Genomic DNA, 24,529 nt, shown 5'->3' with positions numbered 1-24,529 from the left:
ATTTGGATGATCAGCCATGATCGCATTGAATGGCGGAGCAGGCTCGAGGGGCCGAATGGCCGACTCCTGCTCCTATCGTCTCTATTTCTATGTTGCATTTTATCTTCCCGACTATTACGGAAACCCAATTGTCATCGCCAACATCCTTCAGAGAAGGGAACCTACCACACCTTTAACGGGGTACAGTACCATAGTGGTTCTGTTACTGGATTAGTCATCTATTGTTGCAGACAGCAACTGTTGATGATTCTGCCATTCCCATTTACATCTCCTCCACAACCATATCTTGTTCCTTTACCTGTCCCATTGCCATCGCCTTTCGCCTTGCACCATCGTCCCTTTTTGTCATTTAATCTCTCCTGCGGTCCACCCTATCACAGACCCTCCCTTTTGTTCTTTCCTCCCCTTTCCCCGCCCCTGCGCTTGCTTAAAATCTGTTACATAGAAACATAGAAGATAGGAGTAGGCCATTCGGCCCCTCGAGCCCGCTCCACCATTTAATGAGATCATGGTCGATCACCCAAACTCAGTATCCTGTCCCTGCTTTCTCCCCATATCCCTTGATCCCTTTAGCCTCAAGAAATATATCCAACTCCTCCTTGAATATATTTAATGAATTGGCCTCAACTGCCTTCTGTGGCAGAGAATTCCACAGGTTCACCACTCTCTGGGTGAAGAAATTCCTCCTCATCTCTGTCCTAAATGGCTTACCCCTTATCCTTAGACTGTGACCCCTGGTTCTGGACTCCCCCACCATCGGGAACATCCTTCCTGCATCTAGTCTGTCTAGTCCTGTTAGAATTTTATCAGTTTCAATGAAATCCCCTCTCATTCTTCTAAACTCCAGCGAGTATAAGCCCAAGCGACCCAATCGAAGTGTGTGGTGATGCATTTTGGCAGAAGGAACAGGGAGAGGTAATATACACTTAATGGCACAGTTTTAAACAGTGTGCAGGGACAGAGGGACCTGGGAGTTAATGGGCATCGGTCACATACGAATTAGGAGCAGGAGTGGGCCACTCGGCCCCTCGAACCTGCTCCGCCATTCAGTAAGATCATGGCTGATCTGATTACTCCACATTCCCACCTACCCCCGATAACCTTTCACCCCCTTGCTTACCAAGAATCTATCTACCTCTGCCTTAAAAATATTCAAAGACTCCGCTTCCACCGCCCTCTGAGGAAGAGAGTTCCAAAGACTCACGACCGTCTGTGAGAAAAATTTCTCCTCATCTCTGTCTTAAATGGGCGACCCCTTATTTTTAAACAGTGACCCCTAGTTCTAGATTCTCCCACAAGAGGAAACATCCTCTCCACATCCACCCTGTCCAGACCCCTCAGGATCTTATATGTTTCAATCAAGTCACCTCTTACTCTTCTAAACTCCAGCGGATACAAGCCTAGCCTGTCCAACCTTTCCTCAGAAGACAACCCGCCCATTCCAGGTGTTAGTCTAGTAAACCTTCTCTGAACTGCTTCCAACGCATTTACATCCTTCCTTAAATAAGGAGACCAATACTGTACACAGTGCTCCAGATGTGGTCTCACCAATGCCCTGTATAACTGAAGCATAACCTCCCTACTTTTGTATTCTATTCCCCTCGCAATAAACAATAGAGACCTACATCAGAATGCTGTTCATAGACTACAGCTCAGCATTCAACACTATCGTCCCCAACAAGCTGGCCACCAAACTCCACACTCTTGGCCTGAACACTTCCCTCTGCAACTGGACCCTGGACTTCCTAACAAACAGACCCCAGTCTGTCAAATTAGGTAACCACACCTCCCCCCGCTGACCCTGAACACGGGGGCCCCACAAGGATGTGTGCTGAGCCCCCTCCTCTACTCCCTCTTCACCCACGACTGTGTGGCTGTTCATGGTTCCAACACCATCATCAAGTTTGCGGATGATACCACGGTGGTAGGCCAGATCACCAACAACGATGAGTCAGCCTACAGGGAGGAGGTCCAGCATCTCGTGAAGTGGTGCGCCGATAACAACCTGGCCCTTAACATCAAGAAAACCAAAGAAATAATCGTGGACTTCAGGAAGTCTAAAGGCGGAAGTCACACCCCCATCCACATCAATGGGGCTGTGGTGGAAAGGGTGGACAGCTTTAAGTTCCTCTGAGTCCACATCATGGAAGACCTCTCCTGGTCCCTCAATACCTCCTCTCTGGTGAAGAAGGCCCAGCAGCGCCTATATTTCCTAAGGAGGCTGAAGGGATGTAACCTGTCACCCCTGATCCTCTCTAACTTTTACCGCTGCACAATAGAGAGCATCCTGACGAACTGTATCACAGTATGGTATGGCAGCTGTAGCGACTATGACCGGAAAGCCCTGCAGCGGGTAGTCAAAACTGCCCAACGCATTACCGGCACCCGGCTACCGACCATAGAGCACATATACCAGAAACGCTGTTTACGGAGGTCACGGACCATCATCAAAGACCCTACCCACCCCAGCCACAGTCTGTTCGCCCTCCTGCCATCTGGGGGACACGACAGATGCATTCGCACCCGTATGACCAGACTTAGGAACAGCTTCTTTACCAGGGCTGTCATCCTACGGAACTCCACAAATAAACTCTAAAGCCTGCACATCTGCCAATGCACTTTATTATGTTTATGTTTATGTTAATATATTACAAGCCAAATGTATGTTGAATGTTTAAATGTCTTAATCTAAATGTACACTCTCGGGAGCCGCAAGCCTACATTTCGTTGTACTGCACTTGTGCACTAACAATGACAATAAAGTTGATTATGATTATGACATTCTATTAGCTTATATTAGATTAAATGTTGCCTGAGTGTTTCCATCATTTTCTGTGATTACAAGTTTATCATTGCCTCTTTGCTCTGTGCACTATGCCCTATTTATAAATCCAAGCTTTACAGTACAAGCTTCTTTGAAATGCAAAATTGTTTCCGACAGACAGCCTTGGTCACTCTGCAGAAAAACAGTTTAACAATTCATCATAACTCCCCTGCTTTAGGAGAGGCGTAGAGTGCAAAAGCAAGGAAGTTATATTGAAACTGTGTAAAAGACTGGAGTCAGCTGTGGTTCAGTGGATAGCAGAGTCAGAAGGTTGTGGGTTCAAATCCCGCTCCAGGGACTTGAGCATATAAAGCGAGGCTGACACTCCAGTGCGGTGCTGAGGGAGCGCCACACTGTCGGAGGGGCAGTACTGAGGGAGCGCTGCACCGTCGGAGGAGCAGTACTGAGGGAGCGCCGCACTGTCGGAAGGGCAGTACTGAGGGAGCGCCGCACTGTCGGAGGGGCAGTACTGAGGGAGCGCCGCACTGTCGGAGGGGCAGTACTGAGGGAGCGCCGCACTGTCGGAGGGGCAGTACTGAGGGAGCGCCGCACTGTCGGAGGGGCAGTACTGAGGGAACGCCGCACTTTCGGAGGGGCAGTACTGAGGGAGCGCCGCACTGTCGGAGGGGCAGTACTGAGGGAGCGCCGCACTGTCGGAGGGGCAGTACTGAGGGAGCGCCGCACTGTCGGAGGGGCAGTACTGAGGGAGCGCCGCACTGTCGGAGGGGCAGTACTGAGGGAGTGCCGCACTGTCGGAGGGGCACTACTGAGGGAGCGCCACACTGTCGGAGGGGCAGTACCGAGGGAGCACCGCACTGTTGGAGGGGCAGTACTGAGGGAGTGCTGCACTGTTGGAGGTGCTGTACTGAGGGAGCGCTGCACTGTCGGAGGGGCAGTACTGAGGGAGCGCCGCACTGTTGGAGGTGCTGTACTGAAGGGGCACCACACTGTCGGAGGGGCAGTTCTCAGGTAGCGCTGCTCCATCGGAGGGGCAGTACTGCGGGAGCGCTGTACTGTCGGGGGAAGCAATGCTGTGGGAGTGCTGCATTGTCGGAGGGGCAGTAATGAAGGAGCGCTGCAGTGTCAGAGGTGCTGTCTTACAGATGAGATGTTAAACCGAGGCCCCCGTCTGCCCCCTCAGGTGGACGTAAAAGATCCCATGGTGCTATTTCGAAGAAGTTATCCCCGGTGTTTTGAGCCCAATATTTATCCCTCAATCAACATGATGAAAAAACAGATTACCTGGTCATTATCACATTGCTGTTTGTGGGAGCTTGCTGTGCGCAAATTGGCTGCCACGTTTCCCCCATTACAACAGTGACTACACTTCAAAAGTACTTCATTGGCTGTAAAGCGCTTTGGGACATCCGGTGGTCATGAAAGGCGGTTAAGAAGGCAAATGGTATGCTGGCCTTCATTACAAGAGGATTTGAGTACAGGAGTAAAGAAGTCTTACTCCAATTATATCTTCTTCTTAGGCAGTCCCTCGGAACCGAGGATGACTTGCTTACACATTAAAAATGAGTTCTCAGGTGACTGATGAGTCCACACAGGTGGGGCAGATGGTGGTTGAAGGGGCGGGTGGGTGGGGTGCTTGGGTTGACGTGCGCTCCTTCTGCTCTTTGCGCTTGGCTTCTGCTTGCTCCCGGCGAAGAGACTCAAGGTGTTCGATGCCTTCCCGGATGCTTCTCCTCCACTTTGTGCGGTCTTGGGCCAGGGATTCCCCAGGTGTCAGTGGGGATGTTGCACTTTTTCATGGAGGCTTTGAGGGTGTCCTTGAAGCGTTTCCTCTGCCAACTGGGGCTCTCTTGCAGTGTCGGAGCTCCGAGTAGAGCGCTTGTTTTGGGAGTCTCGTATCGGGCATGCGGACAATGTGCCTCATCCATCGGAGCTGATCAAGTGTGGTCAAAGCTTCGATGCTGGGGATGTTGGCCTGAGCGAGAACACTGACATTGGTGCGCCCATCCTGCCAATGAATGTGCAGGATCTTGCGGAGGCAGCGTTGGTGGTACCTCTCCAGTGCACCTCAAATCACTGGAGGGGTACCACCAACACTGCCTCCAATTATATAGGGCCTTGGTGAGACCACACCTCGAGTACTGTGTACAATTTTGGTCTCCTTACCTAAGAAAGGATATACTTGCTATAGAGGGAGTGCAACGAAGGTTCACGAGATTGATTCCTGGGATGGCAGGACTGTCGTATGAGAAAAGACTGAGTAAACTAGGCCTGTATTCTCTTGAATTCAGAAGAATGAGAGGGGATCTCATTGAAGCATACAAAATGATTACAGGGCTTGATAGGGTGGATGCTGGGAGAATGTTTCCCTTGGCTGGGGAGTCTAGAACCAGGGGCCACATCCTCAGGATAAAGGGTAGGCCATTCAGGACTGAGATGAGAAGAAATTTCTTCACACAGAGGGTGGTGAATCTTTGGAATTCTCTACCCCAGAGGGCTGTGAAGGCTCAGTCATTGGGTATATTCAAAACAGAAGTCGATAGATTTCTGACTAGTAAGGGCATCAAGGGATATGGCGATAGGGCCGGTGAATGGAGTTGAGGCCGAAGATCAGCCATGATCTCACTGAATGGCGGAGCAGGCTCGAAGGGCCGAATGGCTGACTCCTGCTCCTATTTCTTATGTGCTTATAAGTGCAAGTCTTTCTTTCTTTCTTATTGTGTCCAATTCTGGGCACCGCACTTTAGGAAGGATGTGAAGGCCTTAGAGAGGCTGCAGAAAAGATTTACCAGAATGGTTCCAGGAATGAGGGACTTCAGTTATGTGGAGAGACTGGAGAAGCTGGGGTTGTTCTCCTTAGAGCAGAGTAGGTTAAGGGGAGATTGACCAGAATGGTACCAGGGATGAGGGACTTCAGTTACATGGAAAGACTGGAGAAGCTGGGGTTGTTCTTCTTAGAGCAGAGAAGGTTAAGGGGAGAGTGACCAGAACGGTTTCAGGAATGAGGGACTTCAGTTATGTGGAGAGACTGGAGAAGCTTGGATTGTTCTCCTTAGAGCAGAGACGGTTAAGGGGAGATTGACCAGAATGGTACCAGGGATGAGGGACTTCAGTTATGTGGAGAGACTGGAGAAGCTGGGGTTGTTCTCCATAGAGCAGAGAAGGTTGAGAGGAGATTTGATGGAGGTGTTCAAAATCGTGAGGTGCTCTGGACAGAGTAGATAGAGAGAAACTGTTCCCATTGGCGGAAGGCTCGAGAACCAGAGGACACAGATTTAAGGTGATTGGCAGAAGGTCCAAAGGCTCCTCACAGCTTACTGTCCCACCTAGCTTTGTATCATCAGCAAACTTGGATACATTACACTCGGTCCCTTCATCTAGGTCATTGATATAGATTGTAAATAGCTGAGGCCCCAACACTGATCCATGCGGCACCCCACTAGATACAGCCTGCCAACCTGAAAAAGATCCGTTTATCCCTACTCTCTGTTTTCAGTCCTTTAACCAATCCTCTATCCATGCTACTGTATTACCCCCAACCCCATGAGCCCTGATCTTGCGTAATAACCTTTTATGTGGCACCTTATCGAAAGCCTTTTGGAAATCCAAATACTGTGTACTACATCCACTGCTTCCCCTCTATCTACCCTGCTAGTTGCATCCTCAAAAAATTCTAATAAATTTTTCAAACACAATTTCCTTTTCATAAAACCATGTTGACTCTGCCTAATCATGTTATGATTTTCTAAGTGACTTGGTACCACTTCCTTAACAATGGATTCCAGCATTTTCCCGATGACTGATGTAGCTTTCAAAAGCTCTTCTAATAATGTGTCCGTGACTACAAAAACCACTCTGTGTACAGGTATATTGTGTATCATTAAAACAGGTTTATTAAGCACTAGCTGGGGGGCCCGGCGTTGCCAAGGCTTTTTTGTAAAACGGCAGTTTGAAGGATTAGGCCCCGTCCACCCCATAGGATTGGTCAACCATCAAGTCAATCAACGCTAATGAGCGGATTCCCCCGTAGGATTGGTCAACCATCAGGTTTTTGAACGGTGGGTTGTGATGGGGGTTTGTGATTGGGGGGGGATTGGTTGGGGGGGTGGGTTGTGATTGGGGGTGTCAGGTTCCCCACCCCGGGACCAGCCGCTCCATCCCGCAGAGCCCGAGTAGTGAGCCGGTCCCCGCCCCGCCCGGACTCTCCCTCCCGGCCCGGCCCGCTTACCGGTAAGCCTGACATCGGTAGTGGGGAAAATGCTAGAGCCTATTATAAAAGATGTAATAGCACAGCACTTGGAAAGCTGTGACAGGATCGGACAAAGTCAACATAGATTTACAAAAGGTAAATCATGCTTGACTAATCTACTGGAATTTTTTGAGGATGTAACTGGTAAAATAGATAAGGGAGAACCAGTGGATGTGGTGTATTTGGACTTTCAGAAGGCTTTCGATAAGGTCCCACATAAGAGATTAGCGTGCAAAATTAAGGCACATGGGATTGGGGGCAAGGTATTGACTTGGATAGAGAACTGTTGGCGGACAGAAAGCAAAGAGTTGGAATAAATGGGTCGTTTTCTGAGTGGCAGGCAGTGACTAGTGGGGTACCGCAAGGATCGGTCCTCAGACCCCAGCTGTTCACAATATATATTAATGATCTGGACGAGGGAATTGGATGTAATATCTCCAAATTTGCAGACGACACAAAGCTGGGTGGGAGGGTAAGCTGTGAGGACGATGTCGTGAAACTCCAGTACGATTTGGACAGGTTGGGTGATTGGGCAAAAACATGGCAAATGCACTGAAATGTGGATAAATGTGAGGTTATCCACTTTGGTGGCAAAAACAGGAAGGCAGATTATTATTTGAATGGCAATAGATTGGGAGAAGGGGAGGTGCAAAGAGACCTGGGTGTTATTGTGCACCAGTCGCTGAAGGTAAGCATGCAGGTGCAGCAGGCGGTTAAGAAGGCAAATGGTATGTTGGCCTTCGTAGCAAGAGGGTTCGAGTACAGGAACAAGGATGTCTTGCTACAGTTGTACAGGGCCTTGGTGAGACCGCACCTTGAGTATTGTGTGCAGTTTTGGTCAACTTACCTGAGGAAGGACTTTCTTGCCATGGAGGGAGTGCAGCGAAGAGTCACCAGGCTGATACCTGGGATGGCAGGAATGACGTACGAGGAGAGATTGTGTCGATTGGGCTTATACTCGCTGGAGTTTAGAAGACTGAGAGGGGATCTCATCGAAACCTATAAAATTCTGTCAGGTCTGGACAGACTGGATGCAGGAAGGATGTTTCAGATGGCCGGGGAGTCCAGAACCAGGGGTCATAGTCTAAGGATAAGGGGTAAGCCATTTAGGACTGAAATGAGGAGGAATTTCTTCACCCAGAGAGTGGTGAACCTGTGGAATTCTCTGCCACAGAGGGCGGTGGAGGCCAGTTCATTAAATATATTCAAGAAAGAGTGGATATATTTCTTGAGGCTAAAGGGATCAAGGGGTATGGGGAGAAGGCAGGGACAGGGTACTGAATTTGGATAATCAGCCATGATCTCATTGAATGGCGGAGCAGGCTCGAAGGGCCGAATGGCCTACTCCTGCTCCTATCTTCTATGTTTCTATGTCGGCATTAAAAAAATGGCAGCGACGTTTCAGGAGGCTGCAGGATTAGGCCCGCCCACACACGCAATGAAACGCCCCCCGTGACGCACCGATTGGTCAACCATCACGTCACTCAAGTGTAGGATTGGTCAACCGTCACGTCACTCAACGCTAATGAGCAGTAGGATTGGTCAACCGCTAATGAGCGGATTTTGTCCATTTTTTGTACACTGTCCGAACAATTTTTGTCTGACCAAAAAGTAAATATGCCTGTGACACTCTCCTAATCATAACCTTTCTTTTGATATAACATATGTCCAAAGATGTGCGGGTTAGGTTTATTGGCTATGATAAATTGTCCCTTAGTGTTAGGGGGATTAAATACGGGGATCGGGTGGGATATGTGTCGGTGCAGGCTCGATGGGCCGAAATGGCCTCTATCTGCACTGTGGGGTTTCTGTGTGATTCTGTGTGTGATATGTGCAGGTACGCTCTATAACTTGAGTGATGCCCAGACATACAGACAGACAGACGGATCCTTTTAATTTTATATATATATAATAATATTAAACATCCGGTACAAAGAAGTAGTACTTAACAAGAAGATAGTCACAGTCTGTTCATTCAAACCCCGGCGTTCCTTCCGAGTGAGCGCGGCGCAAGTCTCCTGATGTATGTTGCTGTGTTCCGTTGACCCATGTGCGCTTCCTTGGGATCTTGCTGTGTTCTTTTGACCGAAGCTCCTATCAATCTCTGGTTACACGGCGCGCGCTTTCGATGTTCAAAACCTGTATCTTTATACCCTTTTCCCTCTCGTTTTGCCTACGTGGCAGTAATTAACCCTCTAACACCTGGTAAAAAGTCTTGCTCCCTCGTTACCCATCTTATGACCTTGTTTGATCCTTCTGACTTTTTCTCCATGCATTACAAAGTACCCTTATCACAGATCTTCACTTTTCACAGAACACTTCCTAGAATGTTGACAAAACAGTCTGTCCATCCGATAGCTGGACCAATGAAGGACGTCTCCAACTCTTATCTATCTCTCTAGTTTTTATCTCTTTAAGCATAATATTGCTGAATTCCTCATCTCCATAAACTTAGCACAACATTCCATTACTTCAGTAATTTTAAACAGAGGTTTTTAGTCAGGTTGGCATAATCCCATCCTGCTTTGCTCTCGGCCATTCTCCATTTTATACAGGATTTTAGGATCTTAACATACAATTTCACATATCTATCTATATATTCTATCTATCTATATACATATATAATAGCTCTTCTGTCTCTGTCTGTCCTTCCGTCTGTCTGTATGTACTCTATACACTCATAAGTTATAGAGCGTACCTACACATGTGTTATATCAAAAGAAAGCTTATGATTCCGGAATGGTCATAAGCATATTTGCTTTTTGGTCAGACAAAAATTGTGCCGACGGTATCCAAAAAAACGTTCAAAATTCCACTCATTATCCGCTCATTAGCACTGAGTGATGTGAAGGTTGACCAATCGTATGGTCGAGCGACACGACGTTTGACCAATCGCTGCGTCACGGGGGCAGGTTCATTGCTTGTGCGGGCGGGCCATCCGAGAATTGAGTGACGTGACGATTGACCAATCCTACAGTTCAGTGACCTGACGGTTGACCAATCGGTGCGTGTGTGGGCTGGCCTAATCCTTCTGATCTGAGGTGAGTGGCCGCCATCTTGATTCCTAACTCTTCCTTCCTTTTTCCCACTTTCTGCGTGTTTCTTTTGAAATCTAGATATCCAGCAAAAACAAAAGTTGCTTTTAAAACACAAATTTTTTTTTAAAAAAGTTAATTAGTTTGTAAATCTTTTCTCTAACCTCTATAATTTTCCTACCTTTCACCGTTATTGCAGGCCTCGAAGCTTGGGCCTCTGTTGCCCAGCCACGCCCGAGCTAGGCACCTCCCGTCCCGCTCAACAAGCGGCCCGCGATCGCCATCTTTCTAAAGGCTGGCGGCATGGGAATTTGGCAAGCGTAGCCATCGCTGCCATCTTACTAAAGGCAGGCAGGCCAGGAGTCAGCACGCGCGTCAACGTCGGCCCGGAGCACGCGCGTCAACGTCGGCCGCGCGCGGCGACCTGAGTCCGACCGGGCCTCACGCGCTAGGTCGCTCACCGGCGGGCTCTGAGGCGCTGATGAGCGGCGGCGTCTCTCACTCTTCCCCGCGCGGGCTCGCAGGCCCAGCCGCAATCGGCGGTCTTGAAGCCGGCTCGGGCGGGGGGGGCCGGTGCTCGGGAGGGCGGGGCTCGGGAGGGCGGGAAGGGGGGGAAGGGTTACTCCGGCAATCAGGCCCGGCCCTCAATCACAGCCTCAAGCCGGCTCACTCCCGTTCCCGGGGCTTGGCTCCAGCGCAGACCCAGCCGCAATCGGTGGTCTTGAAGCCGGCTCGGGCGGGGTCCGGGGCTCGGGAGGGCAGGGCTCGGGAGGGCGGGATGGGTTACCCCGGCAACTGGGCCCGGCTGTCTCTCACAGCCTCAAGCCGGCTCACGCCCGTTCCCGTGGCTTGGCTCCATTTGCGGCCGCGGGCCACTTGTCCTCTCTCCTTCCCTCTGTGTCTCTCTCCTCCCCCCTCCCCTCCCCCCTTTCCTCCCTCCTCCCCTCTCCTCTCCCCCCTGCCTCACCCTCTCTCTCTCTCCCCCTCTCCCACCTGCCTCACCCTCTCTCTACCACTCTCTCCCCCCTCCCTCCCTCCCCCTCTCCCTCTCTCTCCCCCCTCCCTACCCCCCTCCCCTCCCTCCCCTCCCTCCCCCTCTCTCTCTGCCCCCTCCCTCCCCCTCACTGTCTGCTCCCTCCCTCCCCCTCTCTGCCCCCTCCCTCCCCCTCTGTCTGCCCCCCTCCCTCCCCCTCTCTGTCTGCCCCCTCCCTCCCCCTCTCTGTCTGCCCCCTCCCTCCCCCTCTCTGTCTGCCCCCTCCCTCCCCCCTCTCTGTCTGCCCGCTCCCTCCCCCTCTCTGTCTGCCCCCTCCCTCCCTGATATACCTATCAATTCATCCAATGAAAAGCGACGAGTTAAGATAGTAACTATAAGTTTTTATTGGCTAAATAACAGAGCCCACCCTCGTGGGCGATTGGGTCCAACAAGGAGGAATACCAGCCAGTCGACCACCTTTATACCTGGGCAAGCAGGCGGAGCCATGGGCGGAGTCAGCTGTGGTCAGCCCAGGTATAACAGCGTGACAAGAGGTGACCTTGTGTAGTGACACAACAGTGTAAACAGTGATAACCATAGTGTAACGATATAAACAGTGATAACCATCGTGTAACGATAGTGAACGATAAAAGTGGTTTACCACATTCACCCCTTGTTTAGATTGAGTCCGGCGGGGTGAAGTGTACTACCAGTTTGGGTATGTCAGTCTGTCCGGAGGCCTCGTAAGTCTTTCTGATCGGCGCAGCAGCGGCGGCGGTGATGCAGTATCCGATGTTAATGCTGGTGTCTGCGTGGTCGGCGAAGGCTCGTGGGGTTCCGGCATGCCATCTACCTGGGCTGGATTTGGGTGGGTGGGGGGTAACGGTGGTGTCTCAGGGGTGCCCGAGGGTGCAAGGTCTCGTAAGGAGACTGTGTCCTCCCGCCCGTCTGGGTATGCCACATAGGCGTACTGGGGTTTGGCATGCAGGAGGTCCACCCTCTCGACCAGGGGGTCCATTTTATGGGCCCTCATGTGCTTTCGCAGCAAGACGGGCCCCGGAGAAGTCAGCCATGTTGGTAGCGAGGTTCCCGTAGTCGACTTCCTGGGGAAAACAAACATTCGTTCATGGGGGTGGCGTTAATGGCCGTGCAAAGCAGTGACCGGATGGAATGCAGCGCTGCTGGGAGGACTTCCTGCCAGCGAGAGGTTGGCAGGCCCTTAGACTTTAAGGCTAAGAGAACGGCCTTCCAGACAGTCGCGTTCTCTCTTTCCACCTGGCCGTTCCCTCGGGGGTTGTAGCTGGTGGTCCTGCTTGCAGCAATGCCTCTCGCTAGTAGGAACTGGCGAAGTTCCTCGCTCATGAAGGATGAGCCCCGGTCGCTATGTATATAGTTCGGGAACCCGAACAAGGCGAAGAGGTCGTTCAGGCATTTGATGACCGTGGTACTGGTCATGTCTGGGCAGGGGAAGGCAAAGGGGAAACGGGAGTACTCATCAATGATGTTGAGGAAGTACACATTACGGTCAGAGGACGGGAGGGGCCCCTTAAAATCAATGCTCAAGCGCTCGATGAGGCGGGTGGCCTTGATCAGGCTTGCTCTGTCCGGCCTAAAGAAATGCGGTTTGCATTCGGCACAGGTTTGGCAGTTCCTGGTCATGGTCCTGACCTCCTCGATGGAGTAGGGCAGGTTGCGGGCCTTAATGAAGTGGTAAAGTCTGGTGACCCCAGGGTGGCAGAGGTCGTTGTGGAGGGTCTGCAGTCTATCAATTTGTGAATTGGCGCATGTACTTCGTGATAGAGCATCTGGGGGTTCGTTCAGTTTACCCGGCCGGTACAAGATATCATAATCATAGGTGGAGAGCTCGATTCTCCACCTCAAGATCTTGTCGTTCTTGATTTTGCCCCTCAGCTTGTTATTAAACATAAAAGCGACCGAACGCTGGTCGGTGAGGAGGGTAAATCGTTTGCCTGCCAGGTAGTGCCTCCAGCGTCTTACTGCCTCCACGATCGCCTGGGCCTCCTTCTCGACCGAAGAGTGTCGGATCTCAGGGCCCTTGGAGGGTCCTTGAGAAGAAGGCCACAGGTCTCCCCGCCTGGTTAAGGGTTGCTGCTAGGGCGAAGTCGGATGCATCGCTCTCCACTTGGAAAGGGGATGGACTCATCCACCGCGTGCATTGTGGCCTTAGCAATGTCTCCCCTTTATGAGGGAGAAGGCTGCGCACGCTTCTGCCGTCAGGGGGAAGGAGGTTGACTTCATGAGGGGTCTGGCTTTGTCCGCATAATTCGGCACCCATTGGGCATAGTAGGCGAAGAGCCCCAGGGTTCTCTTCAGCGCCTTTGGACAGTGGGGGAGGGGAAGCTCCATGAGGGGGGCGCATTCTTTCGGGGTCGGGGCCGATGACTCCGTTCTCTACTACGCAGCCGAGGATGGCGAGACGCGAGGTGTTAAACACACATTTCTCCTTATTGTAAGTGAGGTTCAGCCGTTCGGCCGTACGGAGGAATTTCTCCAGATTAACATCGTGGTCCTGCCGGTCGCGGCCGCAGATGGTGACGTTATCTAAATAAGGGAACGTGGCCTGCAGCCCGTTCTGGTCAACCATCCGGTCCATCTCCCTTTGGAAGACCGAAACCCCGTTGGTGACGCCAAAAGGGAACCCTAAGGAAGTGGTGGAGGTGGCCATTCGCCTCGAAGGCGGTATACTGGCTGTCCTCTGGGCGGATAGGGAGTTGGTGATAGGCCGACTTAAGGTCGATGGTGGAGAATACCCGGTACTGTGCAATCTGATTGACCATATCAGATATGCGGGGAAGGGGGTATGCGTCCAGCTGGGTGTACCGGTTTATGGTTTGGCTGTAGTCGATGACCAGGCGGTTTTTATTGCCGGTCTTAACGACTACGACCTGGGCACGCCAGGGGCTGTTGCTCCTCTCGATGATGCCCTCCTTCAGGAGACGCTGCACCTCAGAGCTAATAAAAGCTCTGTCCCCGGCGCTGTACCGCCTGCTCTTGGTGGCGACGGGTTTACAGTCGCGGGTGAGGTTAGCGAACAGGGAGGGGGGCGGGACCTTGAGGGTGGATAGGCCGCAGGTGGTACGCGGTGGGCGGTTTAAAGGCTGCTGGTTGTCGACTGTGAGTGGAGGGAGGGGTCCACCGTATGCCAAAGTGACACTTTGAAGGTGGGATTGGAAGTCCAGCCCTAGTAGGACGGCAGCGCAGAGCTGGGGGAGGACGAGGAGTTTAAAATTTTTATACTCCGTGCCCCTAACCGACAGGGTCACAGCACAGTAGCCGCTGATGTCTGTAGAATGGGACCTCGACGCCATCGAGATCCGGTTGCACGTTGGCTGGACAGTGAGGGAGTAGTGGCTCACCGTGTCTGGATGGATGAAACTCTCCGTGCTTCCGCTGTCGAACAGGCAGGTCCTGGCGTGGCCGTTTACTTTGATGTCCATCATGGACTTGGACAGGTGATGCGGGCGAGCTTGGTCCAGTGTGACGGAGGCTAGTGTATGGCTGAGCGAGCTGCTGTAGTCTGCGGGTGAGGCGGTGGTCGGGTCTGGAGACAAGGTGGCGGTCGAGTGTGGTGGGCAAAATGTCGGCGCCCACAACGTTGAATAAAATGGCGGAGAAGATGGCCGCCCCCACAATTCACGAGGCATTGCTGGCGTCGGTGGCCTTGATCAAAGATGGCCGCCCCCACGACTCACACGAGGGGATACTGGCATCTGTGGCCTTGATGAAAGATGGCTGCCCCACAACTCGCATGAGGCACTGCTGGCGTCTGTGGCTTTCCCCCTGCAGGCCTTCGCGAAGTGGCCTTTCTTGTGGCAATCGGAGCAAGTCGCGTTTCTTGCAGGGCAGCGCGTCCTCGGGTGTTTCCCCTGCCCACAGAAGAAGCAGCCGGCGGCCCGATCGCGGGGCTCCGATGTCGCAGCCGGTACCGGGGGTGGCGGTCCCGATCGGTTCTGGGACGCCGACACTGAGGTAGGTCCCAGAGGCGGCGGTGCGAGGGGTATTGCGGCCGGGGTCGGGCCGGAGTCCCAGGGTCACGCAGCACAGTACCTGGAGTACGCCTCGAGGTCCCGATGGGCCACTTCCAGAGAGCGAGCGAGGGCTGCAGTTGTGTTCAGGTCGAGGCCCTTTGATTCGAGCAGTCTTTGCCGTGAGCAGTCGGCCCGAAGGCCTTTCACGAAGGCATCGCGGATATTCCCTTCAGTATTTTCTGCAGCCGTTACAGCTTTAAAGTCACAGTCCCTGCCGAGTGTTTGTAGCGCCCATAAAAATTCATCTACAGACTCTCCTGGCTGTTGCGAGCGGGATCTTAGGAGATGTCTGGCATACATAGAGTTTACCGGGCTCCGGTACTGCTCTTTCAGCAGGTTGAGGGCGTCCTCGTATGTAGTAAGGTCCTGGATGAATGCAAATACTTTAGGGCTCACTTGGGCGGTCAGAACTCTTAGTTTGGATCCCAGAGGCACACCGGATTCTCCCAGGTAGGATTCGAAACAGCTCAGCCAGTGTTTGAAGTCGAGGGCTGAGTTCGCTGCCTGTGGGTTTAGATCCAGGTACGGCGGGTGGAGGGCTCGCAGCCAGGCCGGCTGCTGTGGCTGTTGTAGCTGGCCGTTTGGCTGGTCGTTTTGCTGCTCCGATCCACTCATTTCAAAATTTAGCCAATAAAATTGATATACCTATCAATTCATCCAATGAAAAGCGACGAGTTAAGATAGTAACTATAGGTTTTTATTGGCTAAATAACAGAGCCCACCCTCGTGGGCGATCGGGTCCAACAAGGAGGAATACCAGCCAGTCGACCACCTTTATACCTGGGCAAGCAGGCGGAGCCATGGGCGGAGTCAGCTGTGGTCAGCCCAGGTATAACAGCGTGACAAGAGGTGACCTTGTGTAGTGACACAACATTGTAAACAGTGATAACCATAGTGTAACGATATACACAGTGATAACCATAGTGTAACGATAGTGAACGATAAAAGTGCTTTACCACACTCCCCCTCTGTCTGCCCCCTCCCTCCCCCTCTGTCTGCCCCCTCCCTCCCCCTCTCTCCCTGCCCCTCTCTCCCTGCCCCTCCCCCTCCCCCTCTCCCTGCCCCCTCCCTCCGCCCCCTCCCTCCCCCTCTCTCCCTGCCCCCTCCCTCCCCCTCTCTCCCTGCCCCCTCCCTCCCCCCTCTCTCTCTCCCCCTCTCTCTCTCCCCCCCTCTCTCTCTCCCCCTCTCTCCCCCCTCTCTCTCTCCCCCCTATCTCTCTCTCCCCCCTCTCCCCCCTCTCTCTCTCCCCCCTCTCTCTCTCTCTCCCCCCAGTCTCTCTCTCCCCCCCCCGCCTCTCTCTCTCTCTTCTCCCCCCAGTCTCTCTCTCTTCTCCCCCCAGTCTCTCTCTCTCTCTCTTCTCCCCCATTCTCTCTCTCTCTCTCCCCGTCTCTCTCCCCCCAGTCCCTCTGTCTCTCTTCTCCCCCCAGTCTCTGTCTCTCTCTCTTCTCCCCCGAGTCTCTCTCTCTCTCTTCTCCCCCGAGTCTCTCTCTCTCTTCTCCCCCGAGTCTCTCTCTCTCTCTTCTCCCCCAGTCTCTCGCTCTCTCTCTTCCCCCCAGTGTCTTGCTCTCTCTCTTCCCCCCAGTCTCTCGCTCTCTCTCTTCCCCCCAGTCTCTCGCTCTCTCTCTTTCCCCCCAGTCTCTCGCTCTCTCTCTCTTCCCCCCAGTCGCTCTCATTGAGATCAGCCATGATCTCATTGAATGGCGGAGCAGGCTCGAAGGGCCGAATGACATACTCCTATCTTCTATGTTTCCCCCCAGTCGCGCTCTCTCTCTCTCTTCCAACAATAACATGCCCTCAAAAAACCCTCGGCACCGCCGGGCACTTCAGCTAGTGTATATATAAACGAGTCTGTCTGTCTGTATGTATGTCCGCTATACACTCAAAAGTTATAGAGCGTACCTACACATATGTTATATCAAAAGAAAGGTTATGATTAGGGGAGTGTCATAGGCATCTTTACTTTTTGGTCAGACAAAAATTGTTCGGACAGTATACAAAAAACGTTCAAAAAAAGGACAATATCCGCTCATTAGCGGTTGACCAATCCTACCGCTCATTAGCGTTGAGTGACGTGATGGTTGACCAATCGTACAGGGGATAGCGTTGACTGATGTGATGGTTGACCAATCCTACACTACAGTGACCTGATGGTTGACCAATCAGTGCGTCACCGGGGGCGTTTCATTCCGTGTGTGGGCGGGCCTAATCCTGCAGCCTCCCCAAACTTCGCCGCCATTTTTTAAATCCCCACAGCGACAGCACCAGCGCAACAAACCCCCACATTGCGGCTCCGGGAGCGGGAGGCGAGTTGGGGTCACTCGGGCCGGGCCTCACAACCGCTCGGCCCGAGACACAGAGTGGGCGGGGGAGCGGCAGCGCCCGGCCGTAAACCGCGCGGCCCAAAAATGCCCTGGCAACGCCGGGCCCCCCCATTAGTTATATTAGAATGCTTATCGAATCTTAATAATGTTTACTAAATCCTACAGGTACACCCTATCCTACACTGATGTCACGCTAACTGGCCTGTAGTTCCCTGCTTTTCCTCTCCCACCTTCCTTGCATAACGGTGTTACATTTGCGACCTTCCAATCCGCTGGGACCGTTCTACAATCTCGGGAATTTTGGAAGATCAAAACCAATGCATCTCTTCAGCCACCTCTTTTACAACCCTAGGATGTAGGCCGTCAGGTCCAGGGGATTTGTCGGCTTTTAGTCCCATTAGTTTTCCTTGTACCTTTTCTCTACTTATATTAATTACGTTAAGTTCCTCACCCTCATTACACCCTTGGTTCCCCACCATTTTTGGTATGCTTTTTCTGTCTTCTACTGTGAAGACATTTGTTTAACGTTTCTGCTATTTTCTTATTGCCCATAATAATTTCTCCTGTCTCATCCTCTAAAGAACCAACGTTTACTTTTGCAACTCTTTTCCTTTTTACATACTTGTAGAAACTCTTACAATCTGCTTTTATATTTCTTACTAGTTTTCTCTCATTCTATTTTTTCCCTTTGTATCAATTTTTTGGTCAACCTTTACTGGTTTCTGAAACTCTCCCAATCCTCAGGCTTAATATTATTCTTTGCAACATTATAAGCTTCTTCTTTCAATCTAATGCTATCCTTAACTTCTTTAGTTAGCCACGGTTGGATCCCTTTTCCCGTGGAGTTTTTGTTTCACAATGGAATGTATTTTTGTTGACAATTATGAAATATTTCTTTAAATGCTAGCCACTGCTTATCTACCGCTATACCTTTTAATCTATTTTTCCAATCTACCTTGGCCAACTTGCCCCTCATACCTATGTAATAGGCTTTATTTAAGTTTAAGTCTCTAGTTTTGGACTGAGGCAAGTGCCTCTCAGAATTTTACGTTAATTTTATCATATTATGATCACTCTGCCCCAGAGGATCCTTTACTATGAGATTGCTAATTAACTCTGTTTCATTACACACCACATGATCTAAAATAGCCTGTTCCCTGGTTGGCTCCATGACATATTGTTTTCGGAAACTGTCCCAAATGCATCCCATGAACTCATCCTCCTTTGCCAATTTGATTTGTCCATTCTATAGAAACATAGAAGATAGGAGCAGGAGTAGGCCATTCGGCCCCTCGAGTCAGCTCCGCCATTCAATGAGATCATGGCTGATCATCCAAATTCAGTACCCTGTCCCTGCCTTCTCCCCATATCCCTTTAGCCTTAAGAAATATATCTAACTCCTTCTTGAATATATTTAATGAATTGGCCTCCACTGCCTTCTGTGGTAGAGAATTCCACAGGTTCACCACTCTCTGGGTGAAGAAATTCCTCCTCATCTCTGTCCTAAATGGCTTACCCCTTATCCTTAGGCTGTGACCCCTGGTTCTGGACTCCCCGGCCATCGGGAACATCCTTCCTGCATCTAGTCTGTCCAGGCCTGACAGAATTTTATATGTGAAGATTAAAGTCCCCCAAGATTATTGCATGACTTTTGTTGCAAGCTCCTACTATTTCTTGATTAATATTCTGTCTAATGGTTTAGCTATGGTTAGGGGGCCTATATACTACTCCTACCAGCGTTTTCTGCCCCTTGTTATTCCTTAGCTCCTTAGTCTACTTCCTGATCTTCTGAGTCGAGATCCTATGTCGCTTCCGTTTTTCAAAATAGCAGCCACGGGATCTTTTACACCCACCTGAGAGGGCAGACGGGGCAGCGGTTTAACGTCGCATCCGAAAGGTGGCACCTCTGACAGAGCAGCTCTCCCTCAGTACTGCCCTGGAGTGTCAGCCTAGATTACGTGCTCAAGTCTCCAGAGTGGGACTCAAACCCACGACCTTCTGACTCTAGAGGTGAGAGTGTCGCCCACTGAGCCGAGGCTGACACCTCTTAAGCTCCAGCCTAGTTATTGGGGTTATTATCAGCATCTTCAAACCAACCCGCCGCCCCCCAACCCCGTAATTGCCATTATTAACACAGAACAGTCCTTCATGTGATTAACAGCAAAATGGGACCAGTGCGCTCAGGTGTGGACTCGCTGGTGTCTCAGCAGGTGAGATGGACTGGTGAATCCCTTGTCACACACTGAGCAGGGGAACGGCCTCTTCCCGGCGTGGGTGAACTGGTGTTTCCGAAGATTGGATGAGTGCGTAAACCTCTTCCCGCAGTGAGAGCAGCTGAACGGCCTCTCCCCGGTGTGGATGCGTCGATGCTTCTTCAGGCCCTTGGAGCATTTGAAACCCTTGTCGCACTCGGAACATTTAAACAGCCTCTCGTCAGTGTGAACCAGCTGGTGTTCCCGCAGAGAGGTGTGACGAGTGAATCCTTTCCCGCACTCGGAGCAGGTGAATGGCTTCTCGTCAGTGTGAACCAGCTGGTGTTCCCGCAGAGAGAAGGGACGAGCGAATCCTTTCCCGCACTCGGAGCAGGTGAACGGCCTCTCGTCAGTGTGGAGCAGCTGGTGTCTCAGCAGGTTGTAGGAGAGAGTGAATCCCTTCCCACACACGGAGCAGGTGAACGGCCTCTCCCCGGTGTGAATTCGCTGGTGCTGTATCAGGTCACTGGATCTTCTGAAGCCCTTCTCGCAGTCGGAGCACTGAAAAGGTCTCTCATTGGTGTGAACACGCTCGTGTATCAACAGGTGGCAAGACTGGTTAAACCTCTTTTCACAGTGAGAGCAGGCGAACGGCTTCTCCCCGGTGTGAACTCGCCGGTGTCTCAGCAGGGCGGATTGTTGAGTGAATCCCTTCCTGCACACGGAGCAGGTGAACGGCCATTTCACAGAGTGACTGCGTTGATGAGTCTCCAGCTCGGAAAGGCAACTGAATCCCTTCCCACATTCCCGACATTTGCACGGACTCTCCTCGCTTTGGTTACACTTGTGCCTCCCCAGGCTTAACCTTCGGTTGAATCCACGCCCACACACAAGACACGTGTGCAGTTTACCCGCACTCTGATTGCTGCTTTCCGCTTCCATATGTCGATGATATTCAGGTCCTGATGAATCGAGTGACTCTGTCAGATCTTCGTGTGAAGTTTGCGTTAAGCTGCCCGTCTGCAATTCCTCCCCTTGCAAGAGACAGTAAAAGAGGTTTATATAAGTAATTAATGTAAATACAGGAGAGAAAATAAAGAAAGACTGGCCTTTATACAGCGCCTTTCACGACCAACGGTTTTACAGCCAATGAAGTACTTTTTGAAGTGTAGTCGCTGTTGTAATGTGGGAAACACTGCAGCCAATTTGCATGATAAATAATGGCCAGGACACCGGGGATAACTCTCCTGCACTTCTTCGAAATAGTGGGATCGTTTATGTCCACCTGAACGTCTCATCCGAAAGACAGCCCTCCGACAGTGCGGCACTCCCTCAGTACCTACCCTCCGACAGTGCGGCGCTCCCTCAGTACTGCCCCTCCGACAGTGCAGCGCTCCCTCAGTACTGCCCCTCCGACAGTGCAGCGCTCCCTCAGTATTGCCCCTCCCACAGTGCAGCGCTCCCTCAGTACTGCTCCTCCCACAGTGCAGCACTCCCTCAGTACTGCCCCTCTGAAAGTGCAGCACTCCCTCAGTACCGCCCCTCCGACAGAGCGACACTCCTTCGGCACTGCCGTGGAGTGTCAGCCTAGGTTTATGTGCTCAAGTCCCTGGAGTGGGGACTGTGAACCCACAACTTTCTGATTCAGAGACGAGGGTGCTCCCAACTGAGCCATTGGCTGGCTCTCAAGGTCTTTCACATCCTTGCTAAAGTGCGGTGGCCGGGTGAATTGTCACTGTCCCTTTAATCTGAAGAACACACGAGAAGGGGGAGGGAGTCCCTTTAAATATGGAGGGGGTGGGTGTCCCTTTAAATGTGAAGGGGAGGGAGTCCCTTTAAATGTGGAGGGGAGGGAGTCCCTTTAAATGTGGAGGGGGTGGGTGTCCCTTTGAATGTGGTTGAGGTGGGTGTCCCTTTAAATGTGGAGAGGCGGGGCCGCGCATGCTCATTCGGCTCCTTACCACCAGTCTGCCAGTGCGCCTGCGCGGGGCCTCCGGGCAGCAGACGGAAGGCCGGGCCCGGGGAAGAGGCGGAATCAGCGGCCGGGGTAAAGTCAAGTGTTTGGGAAGCGATTTAAATCGAGGTGAGGGGCGGGGGCGGGAGCGGAGAGCGAGATTATAAAGAAAAATACGAGAAAAACCAATACCTGAGAGTCGGGCGGACGGGACCTCCACGGACGCCGAATGGAGCGGATTGAATCGCGCGGGGGGGGGGTGGCGGAGTGAGCCGGAGCAATGTGACTCTGACTGACGGGAGCGCTGACCAATAGGAAGAGGGCTGAGCTGGGATGGACTGAACTGGGCGGCCTGATCCTCCAACCAATGGCGGCGCGGTAAGGGGGCGGGACCTTCCCCCCCTCCGGCGCTGGGGCCCGATTGTGACGTCATCAGAGGCCCATTCAGGTGGATGGAGGCCGGCCCGGGCCTCTGACTGACGGTAGCTCTGACCAATAGGACGAGGGCGGAGGTGGGAGGACTGAACTGGGCGGCCTGGTCCTCCAATCAATGACGGCGCGGCTAGGGGGCGGGGCCTCCTCTCCAGCTCAGGTGCGCTGGGGCCGATTGTGACGCGCTGTCCCCAGGTGAGAGCAGCTCAGTCAGCACAGAGCTGGGGCTGGAATCTGGCAAAGGGGCAGAACATACATAAATGACCTGGATATTGCAATGCAGTGTAGCATTTCTAAATTTGCCGATGACACCAAACTTGGGGGTGTGGCAAACAGTGAGGATGATACCAATCGACTGCAGCAGGACGTGGAAAGGCTAGCAGAATGGGCAGACAGGTGGCAGATGGAATTTAATACATAGAAACATAGAAGATAGTAGCAGGAGTAGGCCATTCGGCCCCTCGAGCCTGCTCCGCCATTCAATGAGATCATGGCTGATCATCCAAATTCAGTACCCTGTCCCTGCTTTCTCCCCATATCCCTTTAGCCTTAAGAAATATATCTAACTCCTTCTTGAATATATTTAATGAATTGGCCTCAACTGCCTTCTGTGGTAGAGAATTGTACAGGTTCACCACTCTCTGGGTGAAGAAATTCCTCCTCATCTCTGTCCTAAATGGATTACCCCTTATCCTTAGACTGTGGCCCCTGGTTCTGGACTCTCCCGCCATCGGGAACATCCTGCATCTAGTCTGTCTAGTCCTGTTAGAATTTTATAAGTTTCAATGAGATCCCCTCTCATTCTTCTAATCTCTATTGAATATAAGCCTAATCGACCCAATCTCTCCTCATACGTCATTCCTGCCATCCCAGGTATCAGTCTGGTGAATCTTCGCTGCGCTCCCTCCATGGCAAGAACATCCTTCCTCAGATAAGGCGACCAAAACTGCACACAATACTCAAGGTGTGGTCTCACCAAGGCCCTGTACAACTGCAGCAAGACATCCTTGTTCCTGTACTCAAATCCTTTCGCTACGAAGGCCAACATACCATTTGCCTTCTTAACCGCCTGCTGCACCTGCATGCTTCCCTTCAGCGACTGGTGCACAAGGACATCTCCAACTTTTTCCAGTTCTGACGAAAGGTCACAGACCTGAATCGTTAACTCTGTTTCTCTCCCTCCACAGATGCTGCCTGACCTGCTGAGTGTTTCCAGCAATTTTCCGTTTTTATTTCAGAATTTCCAGCATCCGCGATATCTTGCTTTTGTGTTCGTAATCCAGAGGCCTGAACTAATGATCCGGAAAGACGAGTGCGAATCCCACCACGGCAGCTGGGGAATTTAAATTCAGTTCATGAAATAAAAATCTGGAATAAAAAGCTAGTATGGTGCGGTAACCATGGGATTGTCGTAAAAATCCCATCTGTTTCACTCATGCCCTTTAGGAAAGGAAATCTAACGTCCTTACCCGGTCTGGCCTATATGTGACTCCAGACCCACAGCAATGTGGTTGACTCGTTAACTGCCCCACTGAAATGGCCGAGCAAACCACTTCTATTGTGGGACTACCTTCACCTCACGGACCCCAGCGGTTCGAGAAGGCGGCTCTCCGCCACCTTCTCGAGGGCAGTTAGGGACGGGCAATAAATGCCGACCTTGCCAGCGACGCCCACATCCCGCGAGCTAATATTTAAAAAAAACCTGCCCCAATCAGGAAAGAATGAACAGGCTTGAAAAGAGAAGGCTGAGGGGTGACCTGATAGAGGTCTTTAAAATTCTGAAAGGTTTTGATAGAGTGGATACAGAGAGAATGTGTCCACTTGTGGGGAAGAGCAAATCTAGAAGCCACCAGTATAAGATAGGGAATTCAACAACAACAACCGCTTGCCTTTATATAGCACCTTTTAACATAGTACATAAGAAATAGGAGCAGGAGTAGGCCAATTGGCCCCTCGAGCCTGCTCCGCCATTCAATAAGATCATGGCTGATCTGATCCTAACCGCCAATCCACTATCACAGAACCATCTCCTGAATCTAACAGAATTAGACACACGAAATAGGAGCAGGATCAGGCTACACGGCCCCTGGGCCCGCTCCGCGACCCACAGGGCCATGACCGATCCGAACCTAGACTCATGTCCAAATTCCTGCCCGCTCCCCGTAACCCTTTATTCCCTTTACTTCTAGGAAACTGTCTATTTCAGTTTTAAATTTATGTAATGATGTAGCTTCTACAGCTTTTTGGGGCAGCATATTCCATGGACCTACCACCCTCTGAGTGAAGTAGTTCCTCCTCATCTCAGTTTTGAAAGAGCAGCCCCTTATTCTAAGACTATGCCCCCTAGTTCTAGTTTCACCCATCATCGGGAACATCCTCCCAGCATCCACCCGATCCAACCCCTTCACAATCTTATATGTTTCAATAAGATCGCCTCTCATTCTTCTGAACTCCAATGAGTAGAGTCCCAATCTACTCAACCTCTCCTCATATGTCCATCCCCTCATCCCCGGGATTAACCGAGTGAACCTTCTTTGTACTG

At 51.6% G+C, this 24,529-nt stretch overlaps 1 protein-coding gene across 1 annotated transcript; it reads right to left on the bottom strand.

The window, feature by feature from the left end:
• Window positions 1-16,720: 16,720 nt before the first annotated feature.
• LOC147117948 (uncharacterized) lies at window positions 16,721-20,630 on the bottom strand. The gene has a single exon (XM_085984275.1). It carries the CDS (start codon window positions 20,541-20,543, stop codon window positions 19,590-19,592), a length of 954 nt encoding a protein of 317 aa, XP_085840401.1. The 5' UTR covers window positions 20,544-20,630; the 3' UTR covers window positions 16,721-19,589.
• Window positions 20,631-24,529: the final 3,899 nt, after the last annotated feature.

Source organism: Somniosus microcephalus, chromosome 4 (genome assembly GCF_052327205.1).
Source record: "Somniosus microcephalus isolate GS21.2 chromosome 4, FLI_Smic_1.0, whole genome shotgun sequence".
Classification (NCBI taxonomy): Eukaryota; Metazoa; Chordata; class Chondrichthyes; order Squaliformes; family Somniosidae; genus Somniosus; species Somniosus microcephalus.
The sequence above is the reverse complement of the archived record's forward strand: the minus strand, read 5'-3'. Positions and strand labels throughout refer to the sequence as shown.